The 13,376-nt window shown below is 38.3% G+C and overlaps 1 protein-coding gene across 4 annotated transcripts in view; it reads left to right on the top strand.

Annotated features, from left to right (window-relative positions):
* Positions 1 to 13,376, top strand: part of RAD4 (DNA repair protein Rad4 family) — a 332,705-nt gene that overhangs the window by 318,052 nt on the left and 1,277 nt on the right. For all 4 annotated transcript variants that reach the window (XM_089372433.1, XM_089372434.1, XM_089372432.1 and 1 more), the window contains 3 exons: positions 11,884 to 12,283; positions 12,445 to 12,639; positions 12,760 to 12,915. In XM_089372433.1, the coding sequence (XP_089228559.1) occupies positions 11,884 to 12,283; positions 12,445 to 12,639; positions 12,760 to 12,915 (751 nt within the window). The remainder of the gene's footprint in view (positions 1 to 11,883; positions 12,284 to 12,444; positions 12,640 to 12,759; positions 12,916 to 13,376) is intronic.

Below are 13,376 nucleotides of genomic sequence, written 5' to 3'. Positions count from 1 at the left end.
TTGTATATATACACTTTGATGAGGCTCGAACAACCCTAATGAGGTCGACTTCATCTCCATAGGCCGACTTATCTTCTTGCAAGCTGACTTGTTCTTAGAGGGAGACTTTGACACTTTTGACTTATAATAAATTTTTTCTAATGATGATGAGGTGTTGCAAACTCTTATCTTCCTATCTTGCTAGATGATTTGCTTTAATCATTCACATTGCTACTTCGACTATCCTTTCATGCTTCTAGAATGATGCCATCTCAATGCTTCATACCATGACTTGCTAACTTCTATATACTGAAAATAAACTAAATGTGTGAGAGACCTTCAATAGTAGAGGTCTTTCACTTCTTCCTTCTTTGACTTCTTCTCTTCCAGTTCATATACTTCTTCAGTCACATGGGCTTCACTTCTCTCCTTTCTTTTCTTGTTGCCCTTCTTAAGTTTAAGACAATTCCTTTTGAAGTGCCCATATTCATTACATTCATACCATTGAATTTTAGACATGTCAATTTTCTTTTGAAATTTCTTTCAAGGCTCAAACTTTCCAAACTTTTCCTCTTTGTCATCGCTGCATATGCTTATGTTTGCTCATTTGATCCAACATCATTCTTTGCCTTTAATTTGGTTTCTTCATTCTTACATAATGACCACAAATCACTGAATGGAGTGGCTTCGTTCTTTCCATAGATGCTTGATACAAAGTTGCCCCATTCATTTAGTAATGCATTGAGTACAAGAGTGGTCATCTCTGGATATGACATTGTTTCTCCTAGCTCTTGTAATTGATCTCTTATTTGAGATAGCTTCATGAGATATGAGGCTACCCCTTCTTCTCTTGATACTTTCATCTTGTATAACTTGGTTCTTAACGATATTATTTCCACTGTAGTACTTACAGAAAACAACTCCACCAACTTGTCATAAATTTCTTTTGATGTCTTCATCTTTGCTACATAGGGGATGAGAGAATCCTTGATTGATTCAATTAGGATTCTTTGAGCCCTTATTTCTCCTTTCATATATTTGATAGTGCTTAAGATTGTTCTTGTGGAGGTTTGGATATTGAGCCCTTGCCATATTCAATAACTTCATTTTCTGTGAGGAACAAATCTATTCTCTTCTTCCATGCAAGGTAGTTCAATGTCCCAACAAGTTTATTGTTCTCCTTGTAGAAAGTAGTCATTTGGTTTGTAGATTGAGACATAAAATATAAAGTACTTGTCAAATAAAGAAGCTTCTTTGATGATGATGTCTTCCACTAGATGCTTTTCTTGATGATGATCTCCTTCTTCAAGAATGAAAATGCTTCTTCAATATTTTAGATTCTTTAGATGATGCTTCAAATGTGTAGAGTCCCTCTTTCTTTGAGTGGAAGCAGGGTCCTTGAGGTTTTCTTCTTCTTCCAAGATGATAGGGTCTTTAGATCTCCTTGATGCTCTTATTTCTCCTTGAAGATTTCCTTGGCCCTTATGTATCTTTCTTCAATTGAATGATCTTCAAGCCGCCTCTTCTTGTGACCTTAGCTCTAATACCATGTTGAGAAATCTATAGCAACTAGATTAAGGTGATTTCTCTTTACTTTGATCACTACTTGTGATGTTCTTTAATTCAACTTGTAGTATTTATAATTAGCTGCTCCTTGTTTTGATTATTATAGTGTTCTTATCATCGAACAACTACCAAACTATGAAGATCAACAACACAAATGGACACAGGATATAGGCTGCTAGCAAGGGACAAAACCTCTCCTAGAGAGGAAAACCCACAAGAATTCTTCTCTTCTTGTAGAATCTTCAAATGACGAATTCCAAGTCCTTTATGACCCAAGACGAAGATCCCTCCAAGACCAAGTTAACTTTCCTATAGATGAATTTCTCTTTCACAAAGTCAACCCAAGTTAAGCTTCTCCAAAATTGCTACAACTTCTCTTCTAATCACAAGTTCAGACCTGTAACTTTTCACTTCAATTTTTGGCCTTACTATAGAAACCCTAGTTCACATGTGTGGATGAAAAGTTGACAGAAATGGTTTTCTTATTCCTTCGCTTAGAGTGCTCCTTTCTCCTTAGAATTTCGGCCTTCAAACTTGATCCATACGACACCAAACTTCGATTCCTTTAGAAGACTGTAATTTTGGTCTCGTAGCTGCAATGTGTGCCATAATATCTTCGCACATGTGAGACAATTGTGGTCCAAAATCAGACTTCGAAGATTTCAATCCTTCTTCTTCAATTCTTCTCTTCTTCGCTGACTTGTTTATCTTTCTTGTGTGCTTCAACGAGCTTGATTGATTGTCACTTGAAAGAGGTCGAATGATATTGTATATATACACTTTTATGAGGCTCAAACAACCTTAATGAGGTCGACTTCATCTCTGTAGGTTGACTTATCTTCTTGCAAGCCGACTTGGTCTTAGAGGGAGACTTTTGACACTTTTGAGTTATAATAGATTCTTTTGACTTGATCAAGATGCCTAATAGGGTCTATTGCACATTACAATGACTCTTTTGACTCTTTGACTTCTTGACAAATCCTAGAAGCACACAATGGGTGCTTTGACCTATAAATAAATTGACTTAGAGAATGAAACCCATGCTATAAAAATAACAATAATAATTTTCTTTTTCTCTTTTACATCAAATACATAAAATCAAGATTACATAAGACATTATGAAGACTAAACCTAGTTACATATTCAACACAAATGTGGTTTTGTACCACCTAGGGAGACATGGGAGGGCTCTTATCATCATCCTTGCCCTTATGGATGGAGTATCGACATGTTGATCTAGTTGTAGACCCATGAGACCATTCACTGTGCCACCATAGCCACTTGGGAGCGCCACAGATGTTTTGCCTGGAAACCAAGGGGCTAACCTTTTGGTCATGATTTTGAGGGCCCTCTTCTTCACTTCGACACATGAGGGACACATATCGGCCTTCCAATGGCCCTCTACACCATAATTATATCATTTCAACCTCATTAGGAAGGCTTGTTTGTACTTTTGGAGCTATTTGGTGGGATTGTCACTAGGTTGTTATTTTGCACATTAAAGTTGTTTTAGGCGCTTATTAGGCTAATTGAATTAAATCAAACCCCTTGAGGCTCATATAAATTGGAGAAACCTCATTTGTATTGAGGATTATCATTTGGATTGGGATTTCTCTTATAAAAAGAATCCAGACCTGCAATTGATGGACGAAATTGGTTGTTCTTGATGCATTTTGATGTTTGGATCTTTGCTATCTTATCTTGGAGCTTCTATTTTGCAAACATGATGGATGGATATATTCGCTTTATCTTGTAAGTGCTACATTGATGCTATTTCTTTACTTTGCCATATGATTAATGTATGGAATATCTTGTCATTATCTACTTGTGCCCTAATTTGATGCGAAATTCATGAAACAAGATTGTGAATTGTTGCATGCATTACATGTTAGATATAGCGAATGAATGTTCCTAGAGGCTTGCGTTGTCTTGCAAACCTTGAAATTCCATTATCTTGCCAAATGAAGTGTAAATTCCTTTGTTGCCGGATTTCTCCCTCATTAGGGTTAGTGAAAAGCTACATAGGACTCCTTGATAGAGCAAAATTCCTTCATTAAGGTCAATCACGACTCCATTTCTTGCAATTGTCAAGGCAGTAGGTCCTATTCCTAGTTGATCACCTTAAAACCCTTTTCTTTCACTTTTTTTTTTCTCTTTCTTCCCTAACCCTAGAAGGCCAACTAGGGCATAGCACGAATTGCTTTAGGAGGTGAGGTTTTGAGAGCGAGTTGGTAGGCAACTACGTTGGTGAGTCCTCTAAGTTCCCTCCAAATTTGAAGTAATTCTCGTGGCTAGTTTAGGAGAAATCTCAAGCGCTAGCTCTGCAACTGTTTCTATCCTTCACCTATCTTGGTTAGTGACATTTCTGGGGTCATTTTCTCTTGAAAAATTGTTGGAGTTAATCATTCTTTGACCCCTATCATCCTTGCTTGACCTGGGCATCTCATTTTCGTTGAAATTTCATAAACCCTAGGCCTTGCTTGCATCCCCATAGGTCTCTTTGTGGTCCCAAAAAGCGTCGCTTGATTATTATTTTACATAACCTTAAGAGATGTCTTTCCCATTCCCTAGGAAGCATTGACTTAGGTGTATCTCATCTATTGACTCATACATTACATCATGACTCAAATACAATTATGAAGACCGATGTTAGTTACATTTCTCAACAGGAGGCACATGGCATATCATTATCTAATGGTTGCTGGTAGGGGCTGTTGGCTGTTTGGCTGATCGACTGGCTATTGAGTGTAGGAGAAAAGTTTTCTCCTATGGGGTTACCCATTTTGGTGAGTAACAATGTCCAAAAAGAATATTATTCTCAATTGGAACGCCAAATACAATGCATACTACAATTCGGTGACGAGCTGAAAGCAACGTTACTGGATCTGGCAGCAAGGGGGCCAAGATCCACGGATCCGAAGGAATATGTATGACATACGACAGGTGGTGGATCTTTCTTCTTGGGAAACGAATACTCTTTGCCAGAAACACATCCCGATTCATTTGCCGGAACCCGCAGATTTTTTGGCCAAAAGCCGGAACCCGCAAAAGTTAAAACTTAAAGCGTATGCGGGGGAGTTTAGGGTTTTCATTTTTGACTTTAGCTAAAGGTAGTGTGGTCCTTCTTTGTCGACAGTGCACCCAACATTCAACAGGTGGAACAAGCGGCATTCGGATTATTCGAGCGTTCAGCGTTTCGGTTTGGCGTTATTCACTGTTCAGTGATTTGTTGTTATTCACTGTTAAGTTGTTCAGCGTTTGTCGTTTGCTAGACCAAGTCACACCGCAAGCTTGCAAGATATATTATATTAAACAGACATTTGTTGTTTGAATATTCCGCTGATTTATTTCCGCTGCAATGTTACAGTTTTTCTCACGACTCAGTCACCACTGTCTCGACTCTCACAGTTCACTTGTTAAGTGATAAGTTATAACCTATGATAAGTCATATTCGGGCCAACGCCAGTTCACTGATAACGGGCTCATCCCCACCTTTAGCCACCCCGTCAAACTTATTTGTAGCCACCCCGTCAGACTTGTTCCACGCAGTTTTAAACTTGTTAAATTTTTAACTTTTAAACTTTGGCACATATTGATATGAGTCGTATTTGTCACCATGGACATGAGCCCCATCTTTGGTGTTGTCACTCTCGATGCCTTTTGTGCTGGTATATGGATTTGTTATTTGGATTACTAGATGCTTGGTTCACATATTAAAACACACACACAGTGACACACTTAGAAACCACCGAATTGAATGCAATACCAAAACAGAGGACTCAAAACCTTTTGAAAACTCTGTTTGTCTTAACCCCACTTAGTATAAGATTTTTCCAAATGATAGAGGAAGTACCTTAGCAGTTAGTTAGCACTATAATAGTCGAGCCAGTGCTTTCTACAAGCAATGGTCATTGACAACTTCTTCAGGTAGAACTCAAGGTAGTCGGGCCAACTTGTCTCACCTCCCCAAGTTCTACAAAAATACTCAAAACTACTATTTTGTTCGCTTTCCATGAGTAAACTGTAATTTATGTCCAAGGTCTTGACATTAGACTGTATACATTGTACAATCTAGACTTAGAGGTTTCACTATCTTGAATCTTCTGCAAAGTTGGCTTGCTTCTGGGTTACAAGATCTGCCACCTCAATTCGTGGATGTTGATTTGGGGTAGCATTGGATGTGCTCTAGCTATGAAATTTGGTGGAGAGGCTAAGGCATATGAGATCCCCAATACCCAAAAAGGGTTTGGGCAGAGTCTAAACAGCTTGGGAGATATTAAAATAATTAATATTTTTAATGGAGTCCCTAAGTCTAAACTTAGGGAAATTAAAATATTAATGTGAATTAATATAAAACTGTGTTAGAATGGTCCAAAAATCATGGATCAAGCCAGATCTAATCTTAGTTGTTGATTTGTCAACGAGAAAAATATAAGAGACTTGAGGGTCACTTGGAGAACACACCAAGAGATCAAGATTTCGACTTTTTGGGGCTGGGTTTGTTGAGAAAGTTGAGAGGGTGATCTAGAGTTGCAGTTGAGGGGCAGTGAATACAGAAGTAGAGAGGCAGAGATAGTGACGGGAGGATCAACGCAGCAGCCGGGAAAGATGACGAAGAGGGCAAAAGTTGGGACTGTCGGGAACAGCTGGAACTGCCGGGAATGGTGACGCAGAGGGTAGAAGCCGGAACTGTCGGGAATAGCTGGAACTGCAGGGAACTTCCAAGAACTGTCGGAACAACTGGGAAAGCTGACGCAGAGGGTAGAAGCTGGAACTACCAGGAACAACTGGAACTGCCGGGAACTATTGGGTAAGCTGACGCAGAGGGCAGAAGTCAGAACTTCTGGGAACAACCGGAACTGCTGGGAATTGCCAGAATTGCTGGGAACGCTGACGCAGAGGGCAAAAGAGGCTGACGCAATCCCTAGAGGCTGACAATGGGGTTTTTTGTGGGGCAGATTGGAGCTGAGGAGCTGCCGGAGTGTTTATCCGGGGTTTTAGCCAAAGCATCTGTCTCCGAAGGAGAGGTACTACTGCCGAGATTTTTCTCTGTTGGGTGAGCCGGATTTGGCACCCAGATTGTATTCTGAAACTGCTTAATAAATCAAACCCTCAGATAGCTGCACTGGTTTTCCCGCATTGGGTTTTTCTAGGGACATTAGTCCAAAAATAACGGTGTCATTTGTGTGCTTGTTTCTGTTTCCTTCAGTTGATGATTTGTAATGTGTTGAGCATGTACTTGTGTTTATTTTCAGTATTTACATGGTAAATAACTTGTTAATTAATCATAACAAGTAGGAAGGAATAAATCAGAAAGTACATGGAGGGTTCTAACTGTTAGACTTAGAATCTTCAATAGTGGATAGACAACTATGCACCTCAATTTAACTTGTCAGTTAAATAATTGGGCCAACACTACTAAATATGATTTATTTTTGTTTATCATATATGGGAAAGAATATATATGACTGCAGAACATGGTTGGATCTCTATGTCCTCTTATCTTATTATTAGAAATATTAATAATAATTGCATTATTGCACCGAGAAGTGTTCTACCATTCAGGAAGATATTCATATTGTAGTGGTGTGTTAAATAAAGTGTATTTTAATTTTTATTATTTAATTGTGTATTGATAATTATTAATATATTATAATTTGAACTTTATATGTAGTACTGAGTAAGGTAACTTATAGACCATTATCATTATGGAACCTGAACCATCACAGCATGAGCAAAGTGAAGGAGAAATCATCAAAATAGACCCAAAATCTCCTCTATGGCAGTATGTGGACATTATTGGAAAAAATCTCAGAGGTGGTTCATTTAAATGGAAGTGCAATGAATGCCAAGATATAAAAAATGGCTCATATACTAGAGTGAAAGCCCATCTCATTGGTCAAACTAACACAGGGGTGCAAGTATGCACCGGGCCAAAAGATGTAAATGGTAAACCTGGCAAAGGTTTCAGTCCTGGAAAAATGAAATTCTATGCATCTTTGTAAGAAGCCGCTGATAGGAAGCTTGCTAAGGGAAAACACCTTGTGCATAGCTCTACAACTAGGCCTCCATTACCATCTAGGCCTGCTGCCACAACTAATAAAAGGCCCACTCTAGGCCCTCTTGAAGCAACTTTTAATAATCAAGGTAGAGACATAGCCAATGAATATGTAGCTCATTGCATCTATGCAAATGGGCTAGCATTCAATTTGGTGTGTTCCCCTTATTGGCAACAAATGATTAAGGCAATTAATGAAGTGCCAAAAGGGTACAAAAGCCCTGGATATGAAAAGGTCCGCACTACTTTGTTGGCATCAGAGAGACAATCCGTGGATAGACAACCACAGACAATCCGTGATACATGGGCAGAAGCAGGGGTGTCCATCATTTCTGATGGATGGAGAGACCAGATAAATTGTCCATTAATTAATGTTGTTGCAGTATGCCCCCAAGGGGCAATGTTTTTTAAGGTTGTTGATTGCAGTGGAATAGAGAAAGATGCATCTTTCATATCCACAATTCTTATTGATGCAATAGAAAGTGTGGAGCCACATAATGTTGTCCAATTCATTACAGACAATGCACAGGTTTATAAAACTGCAGGTTTGATTGTGGAGGGTCGATATGATCACATTTTTTGGACTCCATGTGCAGTACATTCATTGAACTTTATGCTTGCCAAGATTGGTGAGATTGAATGGATTAATGAAATATATGTAGCAAAAAAAGGAATCCAAATGTTCATAGCCAATCATTCAATGTCCCAGGCCATATATCGAGGTTTTGCAAAGTTGGAGCTATTAAAGGTACTTTTTTTAATTAATATTATTTCAAATTTCAAAATTTGTATTGAAAATTCTTAATTTTAATTACAAATTTGTATATGATTTCTCATTTGAGATTTGAATTTTTGAAACTTGTAGGTTGCTGAAACTCGTTTTGCCTCCCACACTCTTGTCATAAAGAGACTTGTGGAGGTGAGACAAGCATTACAATCAATGGTCATTGACCCTCTTTGGGAATCATGGAGGATTTCCACTTCTGGTAGAGGGCAAAAAATCAAGTCCATCATTCTTGATGATGCATGGTGGGAAAAGGTCCAATACCGGTTCACTGAACCAATCTTGACCTTGATCAGGGCATTTGATACAGATACACCTTGCTTGGGGGACATTTATGAAAACATTGATAGTATGTTGGAGAGGATAAGGGAAATTATCAGGGCAAGTGAAAATAACCCTTTTGAAACATTCTATTATTTAGTGAAGGACATAGTTACAGAAAGATGGAACAAAATGACCACACCATTACACCTTTTGGCAGATGCATTGCACCTTGAGTACTATCATTCCAAAATTTTGTATTTACTTGGTAGAAAAACACCAAACAAGGATTCTGAAGTGATACAAGGATACAAGACAACTTTGAAGAAAATTTATAGAGATATGGGAGTTGCAATGAAAGTCCGCCAAGAATTTGGAGGGTTTGTACAGTCTACTGGTAGCTTTTCAGATCCAGTAGCTATGGACGATCGAGGGCATCATGATCCTATTACTTGGTGGGGTTTCCATGGTGGGGATAGCATTCATCTCTCTACTCTAGTCACCAGGTTGTTATCACAGGTTGCTAGTTCCTCATCAACTTTAGTGAAGCGAAACAGGCTGGGAGCGGCAAGGATGAGGATCTTGTTTATGTTCATTCCAACCTCCGTCTTCTATCACATGTTGAATCGGAGTATAAAAAAGGTCCGAGCAGGATGTGGGATGTGGAGCCTGAGATCTCTGACTTGAACCTGACACTAAATTCCATGACTCACCTTAACCTACTTGAGGATATTGTTCCACTACCAGTCCAGCTTACTAATGCAACTTCCTACATTCCAGGACCCCCATCATCTATTTATGATGTAGAGTTGCAATATGCAGAAGATATAGATCCATTTGAGGATATGTAAATGCATTTACTATTATCATTTACGATATTATGATCCTTTTTGTTACTTTGTATGAGGGATCATGCATCATTTCAATTTTTCAGTCTTCATATTTATAATATATCTAATGGTTTCAGTTCTAAAAGTGTTTGATGGTTTCATGGAGTATTTGATTTTTGAGCTCTAAAGTGTTTTTTAAAATTTAAAAAATATTATTATATTTTATTATTTTGTACGTGATGTATCCTTGCCATATCCAGATCCTAGATTTTCAAAAAACTAGCGGATCTGGATCAGGATCCATATCTGTATCCGGATCCTGGTAACATAGGCTGAAAGTCAAACAGTTGAAAAGTGATTTAATTTCTGTTGAGTTAACAATAAGCAATATGTTCTAACTTCTGGCTTGAATGTGCAATTACGGTACTTGTTTCTGGTTCCACCATATATCTGCCATTCAACATGCATTCAAGCCATTACACTCCCAATACAGATTTGGGTGCATGCTAGACCAAATGCCAATTGAATGTATACATGTATATGTATACTCTGTTTTATCCAACTGTGCAGTACCAAACACTTATTGCAACTCTGTTTTATCCAACTGTGCAGAACCAAACACTAATTCCACCCGTCTGCTCATATCATAAATTTAATTGGCGGTATAAGATGTGATTCCTTCAAAAGTGCCATTGCCTCTCGCCGTAGCCAATTATAATTTCAAATATCATTTATGGATAGCTGTAGGTACTGAACACACATGCTGAAGGGACATTGGTTGTATGCATATGAGGTATAACGGCAAGTCCAATCAAATGATGGCTGAGGCTGCATTCACACGGCACATAGGCAAAAGATCCAATCCCAAAGATTAAACAATTGAAGGATCGTTGTAGTGGCCTAAGAGAACAGACAGGGTTCAACAGTAGAATCTACCTAGCTATTTAGCAAGTATTAGACTCAGCTGTAGCAGCATTTACCCAGTAAAAATTTGCACACCAACAATCAAATGACCCAACAATTAGAATGCCCTGTCAAATAATAATGGCGTGGGTGCATTTAGTTACTACACCCAATACAACGCACTAGTTTGATTTCATTCCAGTAATTTGTTGACAAAAACAGAACTAATCAAGCACACAGCAATTAGTCAACAACAGAGAAATTAAATGCACCATAGACAGCAGATTTTTACCCTGGAAACCCATATGGGAAAACCAGCTTTTGATGGGGTCTTATTCTTCAATCTTGCTCACGAAATTGTTACAAAGTGAGCTATACACTCACACAGAGAGTTCGTGTATTATTTCTCACCGGCAATACTTTTGCAGATTGAATTAGCCCAGGGATAACCTTTGCTCTTTGTGGATAGGTTCAACATCTCCTTTATCCCCCGTCTTTGAGCAGATTGCTTTAATTTGAGTCCTCATTCTAATACTTTTCTTCTTCTTTCCAAGTTTCATCTTTTTTTCTGCCTCTCTCTTAGTTCTTGCATTAGACAGCATTCTTTTGGTTTCTTTATAGAACTTACCTGAGCACAGTGATGGTAAGGTCACTTGTTGAAGCATAGCAAGGCAGGGTAATGTTGATTACGTGTTTGAAGGATATCTCAGGTGGGTGATAATTTCACCTGGCTAAGCTAGAGCACAAGTCATAATCTTAGCATCAGCACTCTGTAAGTTCCTGAAAGTTTTTGATTCTTACATGAGCAGAGTTCAGTTAAGTGAGTTTTCTTTTTGTTCTAAACAAGCAGAATACCAAGTATATTGAGAAGAATAAGCAGGTTAGGCATCTTGCCTTATAGCTGAAATCCAGGTAATGTTTAAATTTTAAACTGTCTCTGATATTGATCAACATATATACTTGAACTCGCTCTTGTCTCCTGACCAATGATGTGTTTCTAATCTAGGCTGCTGTAGCTTTTCCTTCTAGAGATTCTCTGAGCTAAAGGAAGTTAATAACGCTTTAACTGGACAGTATTTGTCCAAGCTTCGCTACAATTGAGGACACTTATCTCCTGGGCTGCAATGCAGTGTAATAACTCCTTCAAAAGAATCATTTGCAGAAGTTCAAACGTAAACTATTTAATTTTCCATATTGTAACTATATAACATTTGACAATAAAAGAGATCTATAGAGCTCTATTTGCTCACTGATTTTCCTAGTCTTATTTTGTATATTGTCCAGCCATCTTAATTATTTACTGCTGATGTCCACTATCTTTGATGCCTGTTCTGAATATATTTCTAAATATATACTACATATTTTAATTTTCCTCGACAATATGGTTGTCCGCACTCCATGATAATATCTCTCAAACAACTAGAATCATGACTTTTCCTTGACATATGATATCCTAATCAGATGAAGAACGAACATGCAAATAAAAATGCTCTTGTTTTCAGGTATGCTTCTAAATGGTCGGCCATAGCACCACAGCGGGTTTCTTCGCAATGGTGGGAAGTCACAATGAGTCCTTTAAAGGAGTTGGAAGCTGCAGCATCTGCAGAGGCATCGGACATGAAAGCCTCCCAAGAAAAAAGGGTTCAACCATCTACATTGAGTCCTGGTATAAATGATCAGGGGTGTTCAAATGAAGTTGGATCTGAAGATTTGGTCAAATTGGAAGCATCACAGATTTGTGATAAATCAACTGAAAATGATGGTAAAAGATTTCCTAAGGATGCAAATTGTATCTCTTTAGAGACTCAAGATTACAAGACAACACTAGCAGATCGGAGTTCTCTGGAGGACATGGAGCTAGACACAAGAACTTTTACTGAGCCACTTCCAACCAACCAGCAGGTTGTATTCTCTTAATCTTGCATTGTTTATGTCGAATGTACGCCTGTACTACTTTTGTTTCCTTTCAGTCTTAAATTTTACTTATTGGTAATGATATGCATGTAAGCAACAATACTGCCATTTGTTCTTTGCTGATAGAAGGCAATCTTCATCTATTTTAGGCATATAGAAGTCATCATCTTTATGTTCTTGAAAGATGGCTCACGAAATATCAGACTCTTTATCCAAAGGGCCCTGTACTTGGTTTTTGTGCTGGACAACCAGTCTATCCTCGAACATGTGTTCAGAGTCTGCACACAGCAGAACGATGGCTACGAGAGGGATTGCAAATCAAGAAAGGCGAAACCCCTGCGAAGGTTTGAACAAGCAATCTTTTTGCAGTGCATTTTTGTCCATTTATGATAATTTTAGATGGTTGAGTTTTGAGTATATTATTTCACATCGTTGATATTTGTGTAATATTGTTTTCTTTCCAGGTTGTGAAGCCTTCACGAAATCTAGCCAAGGAATGTTCTTCCAGTCCTGCATTATTGGAAGAGGATTGTTTGGAAGGGCGCAGCACTGCACTGTTTGGGAAATGGCAGACAGAGACGTTACAGTTGCCCTCTGCTGTGGGTGGGATTGTGCCAAAGGTGATTGTTAAACTCAAATATGCAACTAAGCATATTTGGCATACCTATAATTGGAATATATTTGCATGTGCACCATATCTATTACCCCTTTCAAAAATTGGCATGTTTTGGTTTTGTATGTCTTGTGTATCAACTAAATTTTAAATTTGAAAGCTGGAGAAAATTGCCATTAACGGTGCACTTCTCTTTCAACCATTCCTATTAAGCCAGAAGAGTTCCCTTTCATCTGATGGTTATCAGTTAGTGGCAAAACTTGAGAGGTGGCATTTTTTTTTGCTTACCATAAATAAGGCAAGTTGAGAGGGAAGTCTGCAGGGTAGATAGTAGTGCCTCATCTCTTCTGTTGCATGTCATGTATTTGACTTCTTATTATAACTTGACATCCTACGTCGAGCCTAGGTAAAACCAAAGGAAAGGTGCTTCTTCCCTTTATATTTTCATTATTTAGTGTTTATCTTCTT

The sequence above is a fragment of the Pinus tabuliformis genome, chromosome 8, assembly GCF_031772625.1.
Source record: "Pinus tabuliformis cultivar Carrire ecotype Pingquan chromosome 8, CPIR1, whole genome shotgun sequence".
Lineage (NCBI taxonomy): Eukaryota > Viridiplantae > Streptophyta > Pinopsida > Pinales > Pinaceae > Pinus > Pinus tabuliformis.
The sequence above is the reverse complement of the archived record's forward strand: the minus strand, read 5'-3'. Positions and strand labels throughout refer to the sequence as shown.